The sequence below is a fragment of the Petaurus breviceps genome, unplaced genomic scaffold (assembly GCF_028583685.1).
Source record: "Petaurus breviceps papuanus isolate PSGF00001 unplaced genomic scaffold, PetGlider_PUasm1.0 186, whole genome shotgun sequence".
Taxonomy (NCBI): Eukaryota; Metazoa; Chordata; class Mammalia; order Diprotodontia; family Petauridae; genus Petaurus; species Petaurus breviceps.
Window position 1 is genome coordinate 1,017,524 of NW_027185798.1, and position 24,138 is coordinate 1,041,661.

A 24,138-nucleotide genomic window follows, 5' to 3' on the forward strand; every position below is an offset into this window, starting at 1 on the left:
AGGGCTAGGAAGCCGAGGCCTGGTGTCGGGGGCGAGGCGCCGGGTCCGGGGTGCCGAGGAGGCACAGTGACCAGATAATCCCGGGGCGGGGCTGCTGGGGAGGAGCGGGCTGCCGGAAGAGTCACCGTGCTCTCCCAAGCCAGGGAAATTGGGAGAGCGGAAGCTGTGGCGGGCAGCTGGAGAGGGGGGAGGCGGGGAGGCGGGGAGGCGGGCGGGCGGCGCTGGGACCCGGGGGCGGCCCGAGAACAAGGGAGCCGCGGCCGCCGTGGTCCGGAGAGCGAGCCCCGAGCGCAGCGGAGCCCGGCGCTCCAGCGGCTCCGAGGCCAGGGCGCACGGGGCGGCGGCGGGGGTGCGGACCGCGGACAGCGCAGCGCGCGGCGCGGGGCCGGGACCATGGGGGAGACCAAGATCATCTACCACCTGGACGGCCAGGAGACGCCGTACCTGGTGAAGCTGCCCCTGCCCGCCGAGCGCGTCACCCTGGCCGACTTCAAGGGCGTCCTGCAGCGGCCCACCTACAAGTTCTTCTTCAAGTCTATGGACGACGACTTCGGGTGAGCGCGGGCCTTGGGGACCGAGCCGAGCGGGGGACGCCCGGCCGGGCCCGGGGCTGCGGTGAGCACCGGGAGCCCGTGCCAGCTGGCTGCCCAGAGCCAGGCTTCTGGCTGGTGGGCGGTGCCGCCCCCCCCCCCCCCCGCGGCCCCCTTTTGGGCCCGGGCGCCGGGGGGGCCCACCCCCCCCCCCCCCCCCCCCCCCCGGGGGGGGGGGGGCCCCCAACGGGGGGGGCCCCCTTTTCCCCGGGGGGCCCTCGGGGGGGGGGGCCCCCCCCCTTCCATGCTGGGCACTGGGAGCTGGCTTAGAGCAAGAGCCTAGGCCCCGAGGGGGGGGGGGGGGGGAATTTAGAAGAGAGACTTCCCCTTTAAGAGGGGATGGAATGTTGGAGCGAATGTTGCTGCAGCCGGAAGGTTTTGGAGCAGCTGGCCTGGAGAGGCCCCCCTTTCCCTCCTCCCCACCCCCCCCCCCCGGCTCCCCTGGGAATGGGGGAGGGGCTCCCACTCAATCTGGCAGGAGACGAGACTGGGACTGGGGGCTAGGCTGGGAGGCCCAGTGGGGGTGGCCACAGCCCAGCCTCCCGGGCCTGATGGGCTGCCTCCTCTGGAACCCCCATCCCCGGGTCTGGTTCTCTCTTTCACTTTCTCCCCCTGGGTCCTGCTTTGTGGAAGGGAAGACCTCGAGTCGTGGGGAGAGGGTCATTCATCGTCAAGGCAGCTTCTTCTTCCGGGCTGGCCCATCCCTTCAAACAGAGAGAATCATTGGAGATAATAATATATGTCAGGGGCTTGGAACGACGGGCAGATGTCAGCTCCCATTGTTATCGGCCTGCCCTGGCCTGGGAGGTCTCCCGTTTCTTACCCCTGCAGTTCTCTTGGCCCAGGCACCCAATCCAGTTTAACTGATTTGGTGTTGTATTCGCCGAACATTCGTTAGGTACCACTGTGTTAGTGATACTCGGAAAACAAAGGGGAAAAAAGGAGCCAGCCCCTGTCTTCAAGGAGCTTCTGTTCTGCTCTGTAGACTGGCAGACAGTAAAGGATGCCGACCCATAAATACATGGGGTCATTTGAGGAGAAATTGAGAAAGGTCTCCAACAGGTTAGATGGGACCCAGTGGGCTGAGTTCATGGGACAGCATGAGTGGAGGGGCCAACTTCATCAGTCAGTTAGTTCATGGATGTGTTCTTGAGGAGGGAGAGATTCAGGAAGGCTTTGCTGGAAAAGCTTGCTCCTGAAAGAAGAGAAGAGTTTTAAAAGAAGGGCAGAGGGAGGAGGGCATCTCAGGCATGGGAATAACCTGGACAAATGCCCAGAGGTAGGAAATGGAGCTAGTAGACCAGTGTTGGTATGTAGTAGACAGAAAGGAGAGGATCACTAAAAGCCCAGAGGAGGAGTTTGTCTTTTGTTCTGATGGCAGGCAATAGGGGCATGGTAAAGTTTGTCATCAGGGAAGCGACATGAGCAGATCTAGTTTTGGGGGAGCATTATTTCAGCACTTTCATGAAGGGTGGCTAGGAAAAGGGGGGAGACTGGAGAAAGAGCCACATAGATGATGACGGATTTTTTAAAAAGGACTGCGGTGAGGGATCTGGAGCTAGAATTGTTTGGCTCTGTGCTGAGAGGGAGAGGGAAGATGGAGGTTGTGTGAGCGAACCACCCTGGGGGTGCAGAGGAATGGTAGAATTCTCCTCCAAAAGAGGGAAGTTGGGGGAAGGGGAAGGCTTTGAAACACACCTGGACCTCCAGGGCAAGATGCCCCATTGTTGATGGACAAGATTTGTAGAAAAGAAGCTAAAGGGATGAATGGCAGACGGGGTAGTAGAGAGGGCAAAGTGGATGGAGAGAGGTTTTCATGTGTGGCCTAGGGAAGCCAGCTAAGGGACTCCATGGGACTGCAGGGGAGTTCGGGGTGGGGGAGGGTGGTCTGGGAGACTCTGTCCTGATCAGAGAGACCCCATATTACCCACTCCCTCTCCCTACTTCCAAAGGATTCTTTGAATACTCTCAGGCACCAACAGTGTCTTGAAAGAGACACCACGGGGTCTTGCACTTGTGCTAGAGATGAGGAAGGTCCTAGGGACTGACTGGCGGTTCTTTATCGGGAAATTTGGAGCTAAGATAGCAAACAGACTTAGGAAGACAACAGAGGAAGAAATGAAGGTTAAAGGGGATGGCGATGGAGCAGGGGCCAGAAGGACGACAGGCAGTGCGGAGGTTTGTTGGCTCTTCAATGGCACAGTCAAGACACTGGGGAGTAGGGAATGAGGAGTGAGGTGTCACATGCTGAGGAGAGGGACCATTCCCCATGTCCAATGGTTCCCAAGTCCTCCGACCTCTTCTCCTCTCTTGCCCTCCTTAAAGCTTCCAGCCCACTCTTTCCTTGTGAGCACATCTCATCCCTGCTTGACTATCAGCTCCTTAAGGACAGGGATGGTACCATTTCATCCCCACACTTAAAAAATATTTGGCAAATCTAACCATATTCCTTCTGGTCTAGAAATATTTTTACCAGTTGTGTGCCAGATTTAGGGTCAAGAGAAACCCAGGTTCAGATTCTGTCTCCAGATGCTTTCTAGCTGTGTGACCTCACATACAAATTAATTGTCTTCATCTCTCATACTAATGAAAAGCAGCTTCTTTGTGGGATGTGCAAGAGAAGGAGACTCCCTCTGTCCTGGTCCTTGAAAAAACCATGGTCTGACGGGGGGGAAAGTTGAAAATGAAAATCCTGGGTGGCAAATCCAGTTCTGTGGTCACATGAAGACCTGGATTCAGGCCCTGCCCGTTATACATCCTGACTTTGTGACCTTGGGCAAGTCACTTAACCTCAGTGCCCCACACCACTCTCTAAGGTTGTAAATAATAGAGCAGTTTGAGATCTGCTTTGGTAGAGGGAGTTCCCTCACCTGGGAGTTCCTAACATCAATGAAATCATTAGCTCCAGCAAATTTTTTTTTTTTAAATTGGCTACTGTTTGTTGCTTTAAGGCTTACAAAGCCCTTTTCCTACCTAATATCATTTGGTCCTCAGAACAACCCTGTGAAGTCAGTACCACAGGCATTTGTCCCATTTCATGGATGAGCAAGGTCACATGACTTGTATATGTTCACTCATCTAGAGAGTGTTGAGGCAGAATCTGATCCCAAGTGCAACACTCTGCCCACTGCCCCACACTGCCTACTCATGGGGTGTAGCAAGTCAGCTAATGGAAAGTGTTGAAAACCTTAAAGCACTGTGTAAATGTGGTGATTCTTTACTGGACCAGTGTAAAATTTCCAGGTGAGGAAATTCACTCCACCCATGAAGGCGTGTGCACCTGGGAGTCTTAGAGAGTTTTTCGGGCACTGGGAGGCTGTGACTTACCCAGAGGCCCCAGGCAGTGTGACCCCAAGCCCAGCTGTCCATTAGCTCTGCCTCACTAATTGATGAGGACCATGATATGTTTCATCTCTCCCCCCCTCAGGTCCTTACACCCATCATCTGATGGCCCCAGTCATTTGGGGTGGGGGGATGGCTTCCTGAGGGCAGGCCAAAGAAACTAGGTTTGGGGAGGAGAAAAGCTGCTGGGCCTGATGCAGAGTGGGCTGGATGTCAAGAAGGATGTAAGGGACTGAGATTCAGAAAAGAATATGCCCTTGAAAGCTCATACCCTCCCCCCCCCCGCCACTCTTGGTCCTCAAGCCTCAGTCTCCTCGTCTGCAGCATGGGAGATTTGGTCCCTAAAGACCCACCCTCCTGAGCCAGATGTTCTCTGTGGTTCTGTGGGCAGTGTGGGGAGAGGAGGGAATCTCAGCTGATGCTTTGGGAGGAGTTGGTGGGGTTTCAAAATGCTCAGAACAGGGCACATTTATTTAACATTGACCCATAGTGGGTGCTCGGTAAATATTTGTCGAGTGGATGGAATGGGGCACACACAGGAAGGAGACTCCCTCATTCCCTGCCTTTGAGCGACTCAGAATCTCACTGGGGAAACAAGAGGTGTCTATTAGAAACCCTGGGGCAGCTCCAGTTCTGTGGGGACAGATGCTGAAGCTGTCCTGGAGTGTTAGGGACCTCAGAGGCCCTCGGGATCAAACTCCTCACTTCATAGTCAGTCAGCGAGCATTTATTAAGCGCTACTGTGTGCCACATACTGTGCTAAGCCCTATGGATACAAAAAGAGGCCCAACCCTGAGAAAGCTGACTTCTCATGGGGGCGGGGGGAACAATATACAAATAACTACACAAACCAGCTCTTGTAGGCTGGCTGAATCAGAGATAATCAGCTGAGGGAAAGCACTTAGACTAAGTGGGTTCAGGAAATGCTTTCTGTATAAGGTGGGATTTTATCTAGGACTTGAAGGGAGCCAGGAAGGGGAGATGAGGAGGGGGAGCATTCCAGGTATGGGGCACAGCCAGGGGAAAGGCCTGGAGGCTGGAGACAGTATTGTGTTTGAGCACAGCCAGAGCCAAAGTTGTTAGAGTTCACATGATGTGAAGGTGAGATTGGGAAGTAAGAAGGAGCCAAGTTACGAATGCCCTGTGGAGGAAACTGAGGCCCAGAGAAGCCAGGGAGCCCTTCTCTTCAGAAAGGTGACCAGATACCCTTAGAGACTCCGGGGTCTCCAGCTTCCACTGAGTCAGTGACATTCATAAACTGAGCTAAGGTTTGCAAAGCGCTTGGCGTCCACGATCTCATTTGATCCCCACCACAGCCCTTTGAGGTTGGTATGATTCTCCCTCTTGTACAAATGGGGCAGAATTTGAACCCCAGTCTTCCTCACTCAACATCTCCACTGTGCCAGTGAGCCCTAGGAAAGTTGGAACTCCCAGAGGAGAGGGACTGTGGACTTCCAGTCTCAGGAGCCCTCAGAGATGCTCGGGCCCGTCCCTTTGCTTTGCTTTGCTTTGCTTTGCCTCCTTTTGGCCCAGGAGGCCGAAGGCCCCAGCCTCCTTGCCTTCTCCTTCAAGGGCCCTCCCTCAGACATTCCCCAACCTCTGTCTGCTAGCTCTTCTTTGTATGGCCCTGTCTGTTGTCTCTGCCTAAGGGCCTTAAAAAGAGTGCCTTGGACCACCTTAGTCAGCTGGTGGGGAGGGGGGTAGAGCTGGGGGAAAGAGGGACTCTGTGGGGGTTGGGGATCAGCTCTTTCTGCAAACTTGGCTGAGATGCCAGGAATGTGAGTGTCATAGGCGGCCAAGTACATTTCCTTCTCCAACCAAGAACAGCTCCAACTTTGAGGGGAAATTGGGTCGTCCTTGCCCTTCCCTCCACACTCTCCTTCTCTCGCTCCACGTTACCCCTCTCCTTTCCCTCCACTCTCCCTCTCTATATGCCAGACCTCACACCCTCCAGATACCTGCCACCTACCTTCCGTTGGACCTCATGCCCTCAACTTCCATCTTCCTGAGTTACTAGGGAGGGTCGAGAGTCCTCACACTTCCCTTACCTTACACCCTCCAGACCCTGGCTCCCATCATCTCTGCTTTGATCCTCTGTGTTCTCCCACATCCTGCCCAGCTGGAACCCAAAGCCAGACTTCCAGCTAATTCCTTCAGTCATGTAACAAACATTTATTAATTACGCCCATGTGCCAGGCACTGTCCTGGGAGACGAGACTACAAGAACAAGACAGTCCCTGCTAACAAGTAACTCATCTTGTCCTGGGGAAAATAGCCAACATTTGCCAATACATACATACAAAAGTATATACCAAGGACTTTTGTGACAGCTGGAGGAGGGGAAAGGGCCAGCGATCACTTTTTCTCTATTTGTTTCTGCGTTAGAAATCATCACAGGCAAAAACCTGGGCTAATGTCCTGCCTCTGAGATATATAAATATTTAAATATTTGTGTGTGTGTGCATGCGAACACACACAGAGTCTATGTGACCGTGAGCAAATAATTTCACTTTATTGGTTTCCTGGTGTCTAGCTGGTGTTTCTCAAAGAGTGGGCCAGAGAACCCTGAGACTCCTTCAGGGAGTCTGAGGTCAAAACTGTATGAATAATTCTTCTTGTTCAGTTGTGCCCCCATGGACCATACTGCTCATGGGTTTTTCTTGGCACAGATCCTGGAGTGGTTTTGCTATTTCCTTTTCCAGCTCATTTTTACAGATGAGGAAACTGAGGCAAACAGCATTAAATGATTTGCCCAGAGTCACGCAGATACTAAGGGTCCGAGGTCAGATTTGAACTCGGGTCTTACTGACTCCAGGCCCAGAACTCCACCCATTGCCTTATCTAGGCCCTGGATAATGCTTGCAAGATGTTTTCATTTAATACTGATGACCATGACCCACATAAACCAAAGCTCTTTGTGGGGGTGAGGGGATAAAAGGTCCTGAGATCACAAGTCTGACAAATGCCGCTCTTTGCGTTTGGCCCGACCTGAGTCTCAGAAGGTGCTGCCCGTTTCCTGTGCAGGAGCTCCCTATGTCAGGGAAGCCACGGGCCTCTTGCCTCATCCCGTGTTCTGTCTAGGGCGATGGCTGTCCCCTTTTGTTTGGCTCCAGGGTTGGGCAGATGTGATAGGGCTGGTAAAGCAATAACAGAGGGCAGGTGGGGGGGGGGGGCGATGGGAAGAGCCCAGCTGGGGTGTTGAGGAAGGGCTAACGAGCCATCTTGGGCTGCCAGCTGCCTGCGTTTGAAAAAAGGCAGTTGAAAGAACTGGGAATATTTAAATTGGAGAAGAGATGACAGGATGGGCGGGGGACAAGAGGAATGCTAGCTACCTTCTGCTGTTTGACAAGCTGAGGGGCAGAGGCACTAGCCCTGAGCCTGGGGAAAAGCAGTACAGGGGCGATGGAGGCTTTATTCCAGGCAGCGGCTGCCTCTGGCTAACTGGCCTCCCCATTGCCTTCAGGGTGGTTAAGGAAGAAATCTCTGATGACAACGCGCGGCTCCCGTGTTTCAATGGCCGGGTGGTGTCCTGGGTAAGGAGCAGAGGCCCCGGCCTTCCCTTCCCCATCACTGTCAGATCTTCTTCTCTCTTCTCTTCCGTCCAGGCTAAGATGGCCCACTCCCTTCTCACATGAGCTCCCCGGGTGTTGGGGGGAGGTGGGCATCACCAGGGCTGGGGATGGCTGCTGGTCCTCTGGGGCCAGGGTCTTCCCTATGTTCTCTCTCCGAGTTGGATTGCTTGTTCTACAGGCATGGATGGGAGAAGAAGAGAGGGTCAAAGACCTCCTCTGGGGACAAGATCTCCTTGCCAGGGCCTGGGCCTTCTCGGGCATCTGGTGACCTTTGCTTCAGCTCCCTGATCACCAGTGGGCCTGTCCCCTTTAATCTGCCCTGTCTCATTCACCTTCCCAACCCATTTCATTGAAATTAAAACTGAGTGGGGCCATATAGACCATCTAGCCTAGCCCCCTCCTATTTTACAGATAAGGAAACTGAGGCCCAAAGTACCTTGCCCAAGGTCCCACAGCCAGTGAAAAGCAAAGCATGATTTAAACCCAGCTCTCCTCCAAATGAAGTGCCAATTATTCCCCAAACCTCCAGCCTGCCAATTGGCTCCCTCTTACCCTCTGTCCACAGCCCTGACTCCCTACAAAATAACCTGGCTTCTCTCTCACTTCCATGGCCTTGTTCTGTACTTAGCTGGTGTCAGCAGAGGGCTCACACCCTGAGCCTGGCTCCTTCTGTCCTGACAATCCTTCTGAGCTGCCTCCCCCCATGGAGCGCACGGGCGGCATTGGGGACTCCCGGCCTCCCTCCTTCCAGTGAGTACAGAGAAGGTGGGGAGGGGGGAAGGACACCCAGTGGGAAAAGAGATGATGGCAAAGAAGAGAACTGAGCCTCCAGCCAGCGGGAGAGGAGACCGCCCTTCCTCTGGCCAGGCCTGAAACCCAACGTGGGTCCCTCTCCCTCTGCAGCCCTCACACTGGTGGGGGGAGCCAGGAGAACCTGGACAATGACACTGAGACTGATTCCCTGGTGTCTGCGCAGCAGGAGCGGCCCCGACGAAGGGATGGGCCAGAGCACGGTGTGTACCCCTAACCCCTGACCCCCAGCCCAGCCCACAGGGTGGCCCATGGTCAGTGATTTGCATCAGGCCTCCTGGGCAGTCAGTGGCAGAGCCAGGCTTGGGCCCTGGGATCCCATGTTTCCCAGAATATCCCATTCTGCCTCCCAGAGACCCTGCCCAGCCTCTCCCCTTCTTGCTCCTGCGTGACTCAGGATCTGGGCCTCCCCCATTGATTTACTATGCTGCCCCCCCACCTGTCCCCTCCCCTGCACCCTCCTCCATAGTGGCCCGGATGAATGGCACGGCCAAAGGTGAGCGGAGGAGGGAGCCCGGGGGTTATGACAGCTCTTCCACCCTCATGAGCAGTGAGCTGGAAACCACGAGTTTCTTCGACTCTGATGAGGATGATTCTACCAGCAGGTAAGCCCAGAGGGGAGGTCTTCAGGTGGGTCTGGGGGCCCCCAGAGATAGTGGGAGGGTTCGGAGCCTTGGTGGCGGGGACATTGTGGGGATGCCCTGTGCACCCCTGGTTTCAGAACCTTGATGGTGGGTACATTGTGGGGACTCCCTGTGCACCCCCAGGTTCAGCAGCTCCACAGAACAGAGCAGCGCGTCCCGCCTCATGAGGAGACACAAACGGCGTCGGCGGAAGCAGAAGGTGGCCCGGATTGAGCGGGTACGTGCCTGGCCCTGGGGGGAGGAGAGTGGGGGGCCCAGCTGCTCCCCCTTCTCAGGGGCCTCTTCTCTTGCAGTCTTCATCCTTCAGCAGCATCACTGATTCCACCATGTCCCTAAACATTATCACCGTCACGCTCAACATGGGTGAGTAGGACAGATATTTGGCCAACCTCCCTTTCCATCCCCATCCCCACAAGCCTTCAGCTACTTTCTCTCACCCTCCACATCTCTCCTCTTAGGCAGGATCTGAATCCTGCCCCCACCTCACCGCTTACCCTCCCTTGGGAGCCAGTCAGTCTGACCGCAGCACCCTGATGGGGCCCCTGGGGAGGGTCCAGGCTGACCCCAGCACCCTGAAGGGACCCCTGGGGAGGGCCAGGCTGACCCCGGCACCCTGAAGGGGCCCCTGGGGAGGGCCAGGCTGACCCCAGCACCCCCATGAGGGCCCCTGGGGAGGGGCCAGGCTGATCCCAGTACCCTGAAGGGGCCCCTGGGGAGGGCCAGGCTGACCCCGGCACCCCCATGAGGGCCCCTGGGGAGGGGCCAGGCTGTCCCCGGCACCCCCATGAGGGCCCCTGGGGAGGGCAGGCCTTCTTGCTAGTAGATAGCTCACAGCATTAGGAAGGTGTCCCTTATACTGATCCTCAGCCTCATTGTCTCCCTTGCTCCCTGTCCTGTCCTTGGAGGCCTGTCCCCCTATCCCCCATGACAGCCATGATCCCGGCCCACTCTGGCCCACGTCTACCCAGAGATTTCTTGTCCTCAGGGCCTTCTACCATCCCTCCTATGCCAATGACTCAAGGTCACCTGGCTGCCTTAGAACATGTTCTAGGGGCCCTCAGAGGCAGCCAGTCCACCCGGTACCTGAACAGGAAGCCCCTCTGTGACAACTGCCCCATCTTCTGGTCTCTAGGCTAAATTTCCCAGTTCCTTCAAGCCATCCTCAGTGGCCAGGGCTCCAGGCCCTCATTTGCTGGGCACCCTCCCACACACTCTCTAGCTGGTCAGTGCACTTCTGGAAATGGGCCACCCCAGGTGGGGCCAGGCCAGGGTGGATGTGTGCAGCGTATCATAGCTCAGTATCGTGCCTTGCCGCTGGAGTCCAAGGACCTGAATTCAAATGGTGACTCAGATGGCACACCCTCTCACTCTGGGCCTCAGTTTCCTCACCTGTTAGAGAAGACCCTTAATTCCAGCCTTAATTCTAGGGTCCTAAGATCCTGTGAAAAACTGTCTAAAGTTAGAGCTCTCTCCCCAGGCGCTGCCTCACTGCTGTCCAGTTTAAGCAGAGTTAATGATAGTTAACATCTGTACAGCCCCTTGAGGTTTACAAAGCACCTCATATATCTTCTCATTCAAACGTCACAACCACCCTGGGGGCTGGGGGCTGTTATTATCCCCATATACAGAAGAGGAAAATGAGGGAGTCAGAGGTTAAGTGATTTACCCAAGGTCACACAGCTAGTAAGCAGCTGAGACCAGATTCTAACTGGCCTCAGTTCTTCCTAAATCCAGGCACACCCCTCTGCCCATCATGCTACCTAACTAGTTGCCTTCCCCCAGAGGCTAGGTGACCTCTATCATTGGTGCTGAGATCTCCAAATTTTGTGGGAGGCCAGAACTGTGAATCTGACTATCCTGTCTCTTCCTCCACCCCAACCCTGACAGAGAAATACAACTTCTTGGGCATCTCCATTGTGGGTCAGAGCAACGAGCGGGGTGATGGGGGCATCTACATTGGCTCCATCATGAAGGGTGGAGCCGTGGCTGCTGATGGACGGATTGAGCCGGGGGACATGCTCCTGCAGGTGCCCACACATTCCCTGACCTCCCAGGGGGCCCCTGCCCCCATATTCCTTGACGCCTGGGGTTTCCCGATCACAAATTCCTCCTTTCTTAATAGGAGCCTCCCTGCCAAGTTATTTGAGATAAATCTGGGGTGAGAGTTGGGGGGAAGGAAGAAGAGACCGGGCTGAGGGCTCAGCTCTCTTCCCTGGCCCCCAGGTAAACGACATCAATTTTGAGAACATGAGTAATGATGATGCTGTCCGGGTACTTCGAGAAATCGTGCACAAACCAGGGTATGAAGTGGGAGGGAAGGGAGAGGGGGGCTCACTGGGACTGAGGGAGAGAAGACAGCCACTCACTTGGTAGGTCAGTGACACAGGTCATTGTAGAATTACAGACCTAGACGCTGGAAGGGACCTCAGAGGCTGGCTAGTCCGACCTGACCCATACATTTTACAGAGAAGGAAACTACAGCAAACAGAGGTTAAGTGACTTGCCTTAGGTCACTTAACTAGTAAGTGCCAATCCAGCTTTCATGACTACAAACCCAACACTCCCACTGCACCAAAGAGGACACTCTCTGGGTATCAGGGAAGGGATTGTAACCTGTCCTCAGCTTGTCCCTGGGAAAAGGGAGAGTGTGCATGTTGGAGAGAGAGAGGGAGACAGACAGAGACATACAGAGATGGGGGAGAGAGAGACACAGAGAGTGAGAGAGGAGAGGAGAGGATCTTACACTTAATCCTGACTCTTTGCCCCCTGGTTGTAGGCCCATCACCCTAACAGTGGCCAAATGCTGGGACCCCAGCCCCCGAGGCTGCTTCACCCTGCCCAGGAGTAAGTGGACGGGGGAGTCGTCCCTAAAGCTGGTGCCTGGCACATGTGAGCCCCTGTCTCTCCTATCTCCTGCATCTGCCACCCCTGGGGATGTCATTCCCACACCCCCAGGGAAGAGCTTATTCTCAGGCTGAGCCAAGAAGAAGGCTTTACAGGCAGAAAGGGAGAGGCAGGAGCCTCTAAAACCCTGAAACCTTTGTTATGAAAAGACTGTAGGATGGAGTCCAACTGCTCCCACTTTACAGATGAGGATACTGAGACCAGAGAAAGGAAATGACTGTGCCAGAGTCATGCCGTCAGTCACCTTTATTCTCTCCCATCCTCTTTCCCTTGGCCACTGTCCCAGGCTTTGGGCTGGGGCAGGGGGAGGGGGGGAAGCCGGGGAGAAGAGGCAAGAGTTGGTGACTAGTAACCAGCTGTTACTACCTGTCTCTCACCACCCCCCAGGTGAGCCAATCCGCCCCATTGATCCTGCAGCCTGGGTGTCCCACACAGCAGCGATGACAGGCACCTTCCCAGCCTATGGCATGAGCCCCTCCCTCAGCACCATCACGTCGACCAGCTCCTCCATTGCCAGCTCCATCCCCGACACTGAGCGTGAGTACCTGCCTGCCCTCCCAGCCCTTTCCTCCTCAGAACAGGGAGCATGAGGGCCCTCATCTATAGAAGCAGCCTCCCCAAGTGAGGAGGAGGGAGGGCAGGGTACGGAGGAAGATGAGAGAGCAATACTGAGCCCCCTGGGGTTCTGAGGACAGAAGGGGCCTGGGCTCTCTCCAGCTGTCTCGGTGTCCTCAGCACCTGGCATCCCTAACCTCATTGTTGGCCCTTCTTAAGGGCGGGGTCAGAGGCATATAGGTTTAGAGATGGAAGGGACCTCAGAGACCATCGAGTCCAATACCCATTTCACAGATAAAGAAATTGAGGGCCAGGAAACTGAAGTAAGTTACCCAGCGTCACACAGGGAGTCAGTGGTTTCCATGGTTTATGTCTCCCTGGGCCCTCGCACAGTGCTGGACACAGAGTTGATGCTGAATGATTTCTCGTTGAATTTAGCTCAGATATGGGAGGTAGAGGGTCAACAGCTATCACTCCCTTCCATTCCATTCTACTTAGAACAAAGACTCTGAGTCAGGACAGACCTTAGTGGCCTTTTTGGTGTTCCAACCACCTCGTTTCACAGATGAAAAAACAGTGAGAAAAAGGGAGATTCCCCAAGTTCCCACAGATGGAAAGTAGCTGGGGCAGGATCTGAACCCAGGTCCGCTTGACTCCAGAGCCTCCCACTGCTTTGTCTCTGCCCCCCCAGGCCTCGATGACTTTCACCTGTCCATCCACAGCGACATGGCCACTATAGTTAAAGCTATGGCTTCTCCTGAGTCTGGGCTAGAGGTCCGAGATCGTATGTGGCTCAAGATCACCATCCCCAATGCCTTCATCGGTAAGCTTGGGTCCCAGCTGCACGTTGTTGGCACCTGAGACGCTGATGATGCCCACTGAGGTGAAGCCGGCTTCTGGTTTCACTGATCCCTGCTGAGATCTGGGGGCAGGATGGGCTGGGACTGGGAGCAGGGACCCCTCCCTGCCAGCCTGTCAAGAGGTTGGGTCGCCTCCAGGTTCAGATGTAGTGGACTGGTTGTACCACAACGTGGAGGGCTTCACGGACCGACGCGAGGCCCGGAAATACGCCAGCAACCTGCTGAAAGCCGGCTTCATCCGCCACACGGTCAACAAGATCACTTTCTCAGAGCAGTGCTATTATATCTTCGGCGACCTCTGCGGCAGTATGTGTTCCCCCAACCTCCCTTCCTCAGTCCCTTATCCTGCCCCCACACCCCCACCTTCCCTGTCATTGGCATGATGGGTGGTTAGACTAGTTGAATTCTGAAACTGCTCTAAATCTATGACCCTCCCTGGGCCTTGGTTTCCTCATCTGTAAAACAAATGGATCTGACTAGTGGTCTTCTGAGGACCCTGCCAATTCTGGAGTTCAGAACCTATGAATTTACACCCTCTTAAATCTTCCTTTGGAAGCAGAGCCATACATATATTAAGCATGCAGAATTAAAATATGCATGGATGAGTCTGGGGAAACATTCATTCAGAGACACACATAAAAAGTAGGGGCCAGAAGTCCTGGACATTGGTATCAAATCAGAGAACTGCTTGGCACAAAGGACTTTTGCCAGTTGCATTGACAAGAAGCTGCTCGCACCCTGGTCTGGCAAAGAAGGGAGATGGCCCAGACTAAGGTTTATAAGAGCTTGGTGATTTTTTGTACTTATGCCAAGTAAAGCAAGCACTACTGTGTCTTGTGGATGGAACTCCAGGGCCAGTCTTGGAAAATTAATTTGAACTTGGAATGGAGCTAGCTTTCAGTCATTTTTCAGTCATGTCTGATTCTTTGTGGCCCCATTTTGGGGGGTTTTCTTGGCAATGACATTGGAGTGGTTTGCCATTTCCTTCTCCAGCTCCTTTTGCAGATGAGGAGACTGAGGCAAAGAGGGTTAAGTGACTTTCCCAGGATCACACAGTTACTCTAAGTGTCTGAACTCAGGAAGATGAGTCTTCCTGACTCCAGTTCTGGCACTCTATCCATCATGCTACCAACTGACCCCAATGGAGCTAGCTACCCAAGAAAAAATGTCATATGAGATTTACTGTATTATTTACTTATTGAATTTCACCTGATAAGTAATTGAGACTGTAAGGTAACTCTAGGATCATAGATTCAGAGGCATCTAGTCCAATCCCTCATTTTACAGATCAGGAAACTAAGTCCCAGGAAGGGGAAGTGATTTAATGATCTTCAATCACAGGTTGAGAGCTGGTAGAGACCTCTGAGATCATAGACCTCTTCATTTTACAAAGGAGAAAACTGAGGCCCAGAAAGGTGAAATCATTTGGTTAGTATTTATTAAGCACCTGCTATGTGCCAGACCCTGTGCTAAGTACTGAGGATACAAAAAAAGGCCAAAGACATTCCCTGCCCTTGGGGAGTTCACAGTCTATCAAGAGAGATAACCTAGAAACAGCTATGTACCAGGAAGATGTATATAGAGTAAACTAGATATAATCAACACAGGAGAAGGCACTAAGATTAGGGAGGACTGAGAAAGGCTTCTTGCAGAAGGTGGGGTTTTAGGAAGTCAGGGAAGCCAGGAGGTAGAGGTGAGGAAAGAGAGGCTACAGAGGCGAAATGGACAAGAGAAACTGCTGATGTTAAATGGACAAGAGGTACTAGAGAGGTGAAATGGACAGGAAATGCTAGAGGTGAAATAGACAAGAGATGTGGCAGAGGTGAAATGGATAAGAGATGCTAGAGGTGAAATAGACAAGAGATGTGGCAGAGGTGAAATGGATAAGAGATGCTCCAGATGGATAATGGATAATGGATAAGAGATGGTCCAGACCTGAACTATAGATTGGACACTGGGGCCTAAGCAAGGCATAGTGTGAGATAATGAGGAGCTCAGGGTGACTCCTAGATTGCAAACTTGAGTGTGGGAGAATGTTGGTGTTCTGCATAGTTATAGAGAAATTTAGAAGAGGGGAGAGTTTGGGGGGAAAGATACTGAGTTCAGTTTTAGAGGGTTACCTTTAAGATGTTTAGGGATGTCCGACAGGCAGTTGAAGTTGTGAGTCTGGGCATCATGAAAGAGGTTAAGAGTGGCTAAGTGTTGGGGCGGCCAGGTAGCACAGCGAGTGAGAGCACCGGCTCCAGTGTTGAGAACACCTGGAGATCAAATCCCGGGCTCAGACACTTAGCACCCACCCAGAAACACCTGGCCGTGTAACCTTGAGCAAGTTACTTAACCCCAATTGCTTAGGGGCGGCCAGGTGGCTCAGCGAGTAAGAGTACCAGCTCCAGTATTGGGATGACCTGGATCAAATCCGGGCTCAGATACTCAGCACCACACCCAGAAATAATAACTGGCCATGTAACCTTGAGCAAGTTACTTAACCCCAATTGCTTTTAAAAAAAAAAAAAGAGTGGCTAAGTGTATCTGAGAATCATCAGCATAGAGATGGTTGTTGAATTCATAGGAGCTGTTGAGATTACAAGACAGTATAGTGGGAGAAATGGGAGTGCGTTAGATGAAGATCCAGAAAAGGAGACAGAAGGAGAAGTCAGATAGGTAGGAGGAAAACCAGGGAAAGAGTGATGTCCCAAAAACCTGTAGAGAACAGAGTATCAAGGAGGGGAAGGTGATTAACAGGGTCAAAGGCTGCAGACAACAGGAAGAATGAGGACTGAGAAAAGATCACTGGATTTGGCCATTAAGAGACCACTAGTAACTTTAGAGAGGGCAGTTTTGGTTGAATGATGAGGTTGGAAGCCAGACTATATAGAGTTAAAGAGAGTGAGATCAGAGAAAATGGAGGCACCTTTTGTAGACTGGCTTCCTGGGAAGTTTAGCCACAAAAGACAGTAGAGATATGAGGCAATAGTTAGAGGGGATGGATGGATAAAGTGAGGGTTTTGGGGGGATGGGGGAGACATGGTCATGTTTCAGTCAGTCAACAAACATTTATTAAGTATTAGGAATATAAAGGTTTGTAGGCCATGGGGAAGTGGGTAGGAGACAAGTGGAGACTGAGTATTAATGAGAAAGGGGATAATCTGCTGGAGAAGGTGGGATGAAAGGGGATCACTTGTGCACATAGAGGGGATGGCCTTGACAAGGAGAAGGACCACCTTGTCATGTGAGATGGGATGAAGGAGGAGATATTAACAGAAGGCATCTGAGTGATGTGAGATGAGGAGAAGGGGATAAGAGGGACCTCACATCAAAGGGCCTCAGTTTTTTCAGTAAAATATGAGGCAATGTCCTCAGCTGAGAAGGTGAGCGGAAGGGAAACCTGGAGAGATCTGAGGAGAGATGAGAAGGTTTGGAAGAACCGCTGAGATGAGCGGGAGCTGGGAACATGAATTGAATTAGAGGGTGTAAAGGATTGCCTTGCCACAGTGAGGGCCCACTTGAGGTTATGTAACACAAATCTGTCTGTAGCAGACTCAATCAGGACACTTTCATGATTTTCTCTAGTAATGTGTGAACGGGAGCAAAGGCAGCAGATGTTTGGGGCGATCTGAGGCTGAAGCTTGGTGAGGCAACGTTGGCAAGAGGACAGGGGGGCAAAAGACTTAGAAGAGGCCAGTATAGCTTTGAAGTGCTTTACCAGGAAGTCAGTTCTGGGAAGTGAGGAGAGTTTAGCCAGTGCGGTGGTGATGATGGTGATGTTCCTAAAGAGAACTGACCATGTCATCTCCTACTCGGTCAACTCCAGTGGCTTCCTCTCACCTCTAGGAGCAAACACAAAATGCCCCGTTTGGCCTTTGGTGCCCTTCATAACCTCTCCCCCTCCTGCCTTCCCAAGCTTCTCACACCTTACTCCCTGACCCTCCCCACCATCACCGTGGACTGTGCAATCCAGCAATATTAGCATCCTAGCTCTTTTTTGAACAAGACACTGCATTTCCCAATGCCAGGCATTTTTCCTGACTTTCCCCCATGCCTGGAGTGCTCTCCCTCCTGCCCAATACAAGTACATATATTTTTTAAGTCCCCAGACCTCAGGTTAAGAGGCCCTGTACTAAATGGTTATCCCTAAATTTTGGAAACTGATAATCTGAGAACTTTAAAGGTATGAAATCCATAGACTTATAAATTAACTTGGAGCTGGAAAGGGCTTTAGGGAGCTTACATTCTAACAGGGGAAACAGTGGGCAGAATATCCAGCTACATAGAAGATACAGACAGAAAATGTAAAGGTGACCCAGAAGGGGAAGGCATCAGTAGCTGGGGGCTCACTTGGCAGTTACTGAGGATCCCGGCGATTGTTGCAAGAGGGCCAGATTTGGAGTCTGAGCAAGTGACTCGGTTTCCTTATCTGTAAAATATAGGAGTTATCTGGTTGACCCCTGAGGATCCTTCTATTTCTATGTCTTTCATATTTTTTTGTTCAGGGCTAATGCAAGACTTCATTTTGCTCAGCCATATATGTTTGTAACTGGGTATGGTTTTTCTTGCTTTCTCACTGTAGTGTGAGTAGGTAAGGAAGGAAAGCAGTTGGAGGCAGGGAAGGCAGACTTTTAGTGAGTAAAAGATTTTTAATTTAAAACATTTTTTAAATAAGAAAAATCAAGAAAAAATACAATTCTAGATCTTTGGTGGGGGCACAGTGCCTGCAAGAGCTCGGGCCTGGAGTCAGGAAGACCTGAGTTCAAATGTGGCCTCAGACACTTTCTAGCTATGTGACCCTGGGCAAATCACTTAATCCTGTTTGTCTGTTTTCTCATCTGAGCTGGAGAAGGAAATGGCAAATCACTCCAGTATCTTTGCCAAGAAAACCCAAAAAAGGGTCATGAAGAGTCAGGCACAAATGAAAATGCCTAAAACAAAGATCTTTGATCCAAAGACACTTAACCTCCCTGGTCCTCAGTTTCCTCAAATGCTAAATGAGACAGTTATGTTCCATGGCTTCTGAGGTCCTCTCCAGCCCTAGAGCTGGGTCCTCTGCATTGTCCGGCTTATGATGTGGAAGTACAGCTTTGAGGGCCATGCTATGGAGGGGCCACGTGACTGCTGTTGAAGGCCTTGGCGCTGAGATGTGAGGTGGGCAGGACAGAGGTGGGTGGGGGCCATCACCTGAAGCTCACTCTCTTGGTTTTCCTTTGCAGACATGGCTAACTTGTCCTTGCATGACCAGGACGGCTCCAGTGGGGCCTCAGACCAAGACACGCTGGCTCCTCTCCCACACCCTGGGGCCGCCCCCTGGCCTATGGCCTTCCCTTACCAGTACCCACCCCCTCCACATCCCTATAACCCCCACCCCGGCTTCCCTGAGCCAGGGTATAGCTACGGTGGTGGGGGCAGTGCGGGCAGCCAGCACAGTGAAGGTAAGCTGCCCGTGGGCCCTGGGGTGAGCAGTGGGGCCTGGCAGGGGCTCCATCCTGGGCTCGGACCCTCACGCCTTCACCTCCCCACGTCCCTATCAGGCAGCCGGAGCAGTGGTTCCAATCGCAGCGGCAGCGACCGGCGGAAGGAAAAGGACCCAAAGGCCGGGGACTCCAAGTCAGGGGGCAGCGGAAGCGAGTCGGACCACACGAGCCGGAGCAGCCTGAGGCGGGAGCGAGCCCCCAGCGAGCGCTCGGGCCCGGCTGCCAGCGAGCACAGCGTCCGCAGCCACCACTCGCTGGCGCACAGCCTCCGCAGCCACCACACGCACCAGTCCTACGGGCCCCCAGGGGTGCCCCCGTTGTACGGCCCGCCCATGCTGATGATGCCCCCTCCGCCCGCTGCCATGGGCCCCCCAGGAGCCCCCCCAGGCCGAGACCTGGCCTCGGTGCCCCCAGAACTGACCGCCAGCAGACAGTCCTTCCGCATGGCCATGGGAAACCCCAGTGAGTTCTTTGTGGATGTGATGTGAGCGGTTCCCGTCCCTTCTCCGGCCCCTGCCCCATCCCCCAGGCCCCAGGGCTGGTGCCGTCACCAGTCAGCTCTTTTTACTTGTCTGGTAACTAAACAAAGGGAAATAAACTAAAGTGAACTAAACTGGGGGGCTGACCACTGGTGGGGGGCAGGGCAGCGAGGGGAAGGGCATCCTCAGGGCCACTGCTGCCGCCGCCGCCTCGGGCCTCTAACCTACCTCCAGCCACTGCTGCCTGTCCCCGGTTGTGCCCTTAGCTGCTCCCTCACCCCCTAACCACCCCGCCGGGCTCCTGCAGCCCCTTCAGGGAAGCCTAGTTCCCACCTGCCCTCTGCACCTCCGTGGGGATCGCATGCTCAGGACGCCTTGTGGAAAGGGCGCTCTGTTCCCTCCCCATTCATGCCAACCCGAGTGCCGGCTCAGTGCCGTGAATGCCACATCACCAGGTGCCACACACACATCCTGGCTGCCTCACAGAGTGCACACATACACACACCACACACATACATACACTCATATACACACATGCACACACCACACACATACATGCACACACCACACATCCACACACTCACAATACTCTCACACTCATACACACACATTTAGACACACTCACATATACACACATACACATACATACACTCATGCACACCCTGGCCACCTCACAGAGTGCACACACATGCACACACACTCACAGACATACACACATGCACACACCACGTGTACACTCACACTTGTACACTCACATACACAAACCACCCTTTATACACCACACACATGCACACACACTTAAGTGCACACACCACACATACTCTCACACTCATACGCACACACTTAGACACACTCCACTCAACACACACACACATACACCCTGGCTACCTCACAGAGTGCACATGCATGTACACACACTCACATACGTACACACATGCACACACTCATATAATACTCACACTCATACGCACACACACCACACTTAAATGCACACACTCACACACAGCACACTTGCATGCACACATATGCACACACACGGCAGACTGTATGAACAAACACATTCTGACAGTCACCAGCTGCCTGGCGTGGCCATGCCTCCAGACTGGGCAGACAGACCCTCAGCTGGCCTGAGACAGACACCCTGACTCTTCCAGACAAACTGCCTAATAGACAGACACAGGAAGACGCAGACTGACGGCCAGAGACAGCCAATCACTGCCTCCCTCCCCAGAGGACCCCTCCGCACACAGGGAGCAGCCCCCCTCCCTCCCCACCTGCCTGCAGCCTTACCCCTTGACCTCCTGGATCTGCTACCATCTGCACTAACCCTCCCCAGACCCTTGGGACTTCCTGCCTCCCCACCCTGGGCGGGCCCAGCGGGCAGTGCTGCCCTGGATAGGGCCTGGCCCTCCCATCTAACGTCCTGCTGCTGCCAATGCCCATGTGCTGGTTGCTGCCATCCCCATAACGCCACTAACCAGCAAGTCCTCTCTCCCCTGGGCCTTAAACATGTCTTTTCTTTCTTTGTTTCCTCCTCAACCAAGCCAAGAATTTCGGGCTTTTTGACTTTCTCTGAGCACCCAGCGTGGGGAGGCCCCGATCCTGAGGAGACCAGGAGTCCCTGCCCCTCTTGCTGCAGCCACAGTTGTGGCCCCTCAGTGTTCCCTGAAGATGTCCTGTCCTACCTCCCCATGACCCCCTGGTCCCCAGCGGGACCCCATAGTCCCTCCCTTTCCCCCATTCATCCCAAGATGGGTTGCACATCTCAGCCACTTGCAGAGAATGGCTGAGGCTCAAGGGTACTCTGTCTTGGACAGTCTCCTCTCCAAGGCCTAGACAATTTTTCCACGTGACTAACCCAGAGTTGGTCCCCTCCACTACACTCTCTCCTCATGCCCTCCTAGGCTGCGGGGCTGGCCCTGGCCCACTCCTCCCTTCCTCTTTCCCCCCAACTCAGCCTCTGATGAACCCCTGACATCCTCACTCCCCTCCCATACATGCATCCCTCAAATCACCTTTCCCTCCCCGAGTCAGCCAGTAAGGTCCTGATTCTTCCCTTACTCCCCAGAGGCCCTCCCTTGTAGGCCAGAGTCCTGGCACCCTCCAGGGCCGGTAGGCAGCTGGAGAGCCTTCTCGGCTTCCCCTCCAGCCTCCCTGATTCAGAGCAGGGCCCCAGAACACACCTGCCAGCGAGACTCGGGCTGTCCCTTGGGGTCTCTGGCCCTTTCCCACCTTCAGGTCCTTTCCATTATGTGTGAATCTTGGTCATTTCTCCAATAAATGCTCCCAGGTACCACAGCTGATGCCCTCCCAATGAATAGCATGGGTGCTATGGCTGAAGTCTAGAACAAGAACAGACAGATGAGGCAATGGCAGACGCAGAGCCATTCACCCAATAAGTCTTCAGTCTGGGTGTTTTCTCAGCCTCCTCTGCTTGAGAGTGCCAAAATGAGCCACAGCTAGTGAGTGAGTGAGCGCACAGCAATTCTTAAGTACTTTCAGTGCTTAGGATACAGAGCCAAAATGCAGGCAGCCTCTGTCCTCAAAGCCATTACACAGAGAGGGGAGCTGTGACCCCAAGACCCCCGTAGGCAGCAAGAAGGTGCCACATACACACCCTGCTCAGTGTAATAGAAACAAAAGAATCCTGAACGGAATTCAGAGCAAGAGATGCCATCTGATGGAGACCAACAGGGGAGGCTGCCCAGAAATGGCGGCTGGAGCTGGGCCTTCCAGGCCACCTTGGGACAGGTAGAGATGTGGGGGAAGGGCAGTCCAGAAGGAAGAGAGGGTCAGCGCCTTAACTGGGCCAGGATGTGCTTCTTGCTGACTCCATCACTCCCCCAGTCTCCCATGCCCAAAACTGTGGGCTTATTCCCAGTGTTAAATCATGGGCTAGAATAGGTCACTGGACTTGGAATTCCACAGTGGACATGGACTAGCTATGTGACCCTGGACCAATCATTTAACCTGTCTGCCTCACTTTCCTCATCTGTAAAAGGCTTGACTCTGGCCTCCCAGGTTCCTTTCAGCTTTGAATCTCACCTCCAATACAAGCCCCGGCAGATTCCTGCTCACACTGTCTCCCAGACATCCCCTTCTCCTTATTCCTACTGCCCCTACCCTAGTCAAGCCCACATTACTTGACTCCACCGTCCACCTGGTCCAGTTTAAATCCCCTGGCTGCCTGCCTTCCTGCTGTGGATGACAGTATCATCTTTCTCAGACATAAGTCTGGCCCTCTCACTTCTCTGCGCACACCTTGCCCATGGCTCCCTATTGCCAGCTGAGTCCAGCTCACCTGGCATTCATGATTCCAGCTAAGATCTGTTGTCACCCTAGGTCCCCCAGTTTTCTTCCCTCTATGCACTCAGTGCCAAGCAGGACTCTGGCCTGCCTTCTCCTGCCTCGACTCCTTTGCCTGGATGGGGCTTGGCTCACTTCCCATCCCTTCTTCCCAGAGTCTTCCAGGGTCCTCCCTGTTAGGGAGCAGACTTCCCTCCCACTGTCAGTCAGCACTGGGTACTACAGGGATGTGGGTGGGGGGCTGGGGGGTGGGGAATAATCATGTATGGAGCTCCTGCCATGTGCCTGGTACTGTGCTTTACAGAGATCTTCACAACAATCCCGAGGGGGCTACTTTATCTCTGCTTTACAGCTGAGGAAACTGAGGCAAGCAGGTTAAATGATTGGGTAGGAAGTGTCTGAGGCCACATTTGAACCTGGATCATCCTGCCTCCAGGCTCATTGGTGCCTCAGTTGTCTTTGTGTGTGTCCTGTCCCTCCATGAGGGCAGGGACTGAGGTTTATTTAAGATTGAGATCCCCCCACAATGCCTAGCACAGTGCTCTGCATTCAGCAAGAACTTAATAAAGAAATGTTTGCTTTCAGAGGCAGATTTGAGGTTCCATGGTGGAAGGCTTTGAGTGCCAGGCTAAGGAGAGTGGATGCTCTCTGCCTTTTTGAGGGCTGGGGGTGGGGGGGGCTGGGACTGGAGCCTGGGCCATCCCTCTCCACAACTGCCTGGCAGTAGGATGCCCTTGGGCTGCATGCTGGTTCTAGCCGCCTGCCTCTGCCCGTGCCCTCCCTCCCGGTGTGTCAGGCACCCTCCACTTGGCCATCCTAGGGGGCAGCCCCAGGTCCAGGAGAAGCCCCAGACAACAGACTCCTTTCAGTTCTTTGGTTGGAGGATGGCTCGCCTGGCCTTTTGAAGGGAAGAATCTGCTTCCTCCAAAGAAGGGCTGAGATTTCGGAGCTCCAGTGGGCCCCGCTGAAGTAAAAAAATCAGTTGAACGACAAACACATTTACGCACTTATTATGTGCCAGGCACTTGTTGCAGCAAGCACTCCAGTGTCCCCAGGGTGCCTGCTCACACAGGTTCTTGGATCTGCTTTGTTAAAGGAGAGCAACTCAAAAGGGGTTAACAAGCTTACTTTAATCAGTCAGACCATATATCGTTTACCTTGTTCAGGGCAAAAAGGTCAGCACCCTGAACCTCAAAATATACAGGCATAATTATCAAGACAGAAACATCAAGTAGACAGATTTCCAAACTGTCCAACCATTACATCCATACCCAGTCAACATCTGGGTTTCCACATTCTGGGTTTTTCAAAGCCGGGGGACTCTCAACAACGGCTTCCCAGAATTCAGATCAAATCACAGAACACTTCTCAAAGTGAGTCCCAAAACAAAGCTACACATCAGGGCTTATATAGCCTTCTCCTGGCTCAGAGAATGTAACAACCTTATTGACTCACTGGCCAATCAAGAAGTATCTACTGAAAAACAAGCCTCCCTCCCCAGGCTTCTGGTGCACATTAGCCTAGGGGCAGGGAAGATCTTCAAAATTTACATTCTTAATACAGCACTGGGGGTTAGAAATAATATAGCAGTCCCCATCCTCAAAAAGCTTT

The 24,138-nt window shown here is 53.4% G+C and overlaps 1 protein-coding gene across 4 annotated transcripts; it reads left to right on the forward strand.

The window, feature by feature from the left end:
• Positions 1-300: 300 nt before the first annotated feature.
• Positions 301-22,698, forward strand: DVL3 (dishevelled segment polarity protein 3). Of its 4 annotated transcripts, none has more exons than XM_069089320.1 (16): positions 301-554; positions 7,396-7,465; positions 8,133-8,254; positions 8,408-8,517; positions 8,784-8,919; positions 9,082-9,175; positions 9,252-9,321; positions 10,846-10,985; positions 11,182-11,258; positions 11,735-11,847; positions 12,250-12,399; positions 13,109-13,240; positions 13,416-13,583; positions 18,482-18,700; positions 18,800-19,204; positions 20,766-22,698. In XM_069089320.1, the coding sequence occupies exons 1-16, from the start codon at positions 394-396 to the stop codon at positions 20,795-20,797; spliced, it is 2,199 nt and encodes a 732-aa protein (XP_068945421.1). In that variant the 5' UTR covers positions 301-393; the 3' UTR covers positions 20,798-22,698. The 4 variants fall into 4 exon arrangements, with proteins under 4 accessions (XP_068945421.1, XP_068945418.1, XP_068945419.1 ...); XM_069089318.1 differs by having other exon boundaries at positions 307-554; positions 11,735-11,802; positions 20,766-22,694; XM_069089317.1 differs by lacking the exon at positions 20,766-22,698 and having other exon boundaries at positions 306-554; positions 18,800-19,355.
• The last annotated feature ends 1,440 nt before the right edge of the window (positions 22,699-24,138 follow it).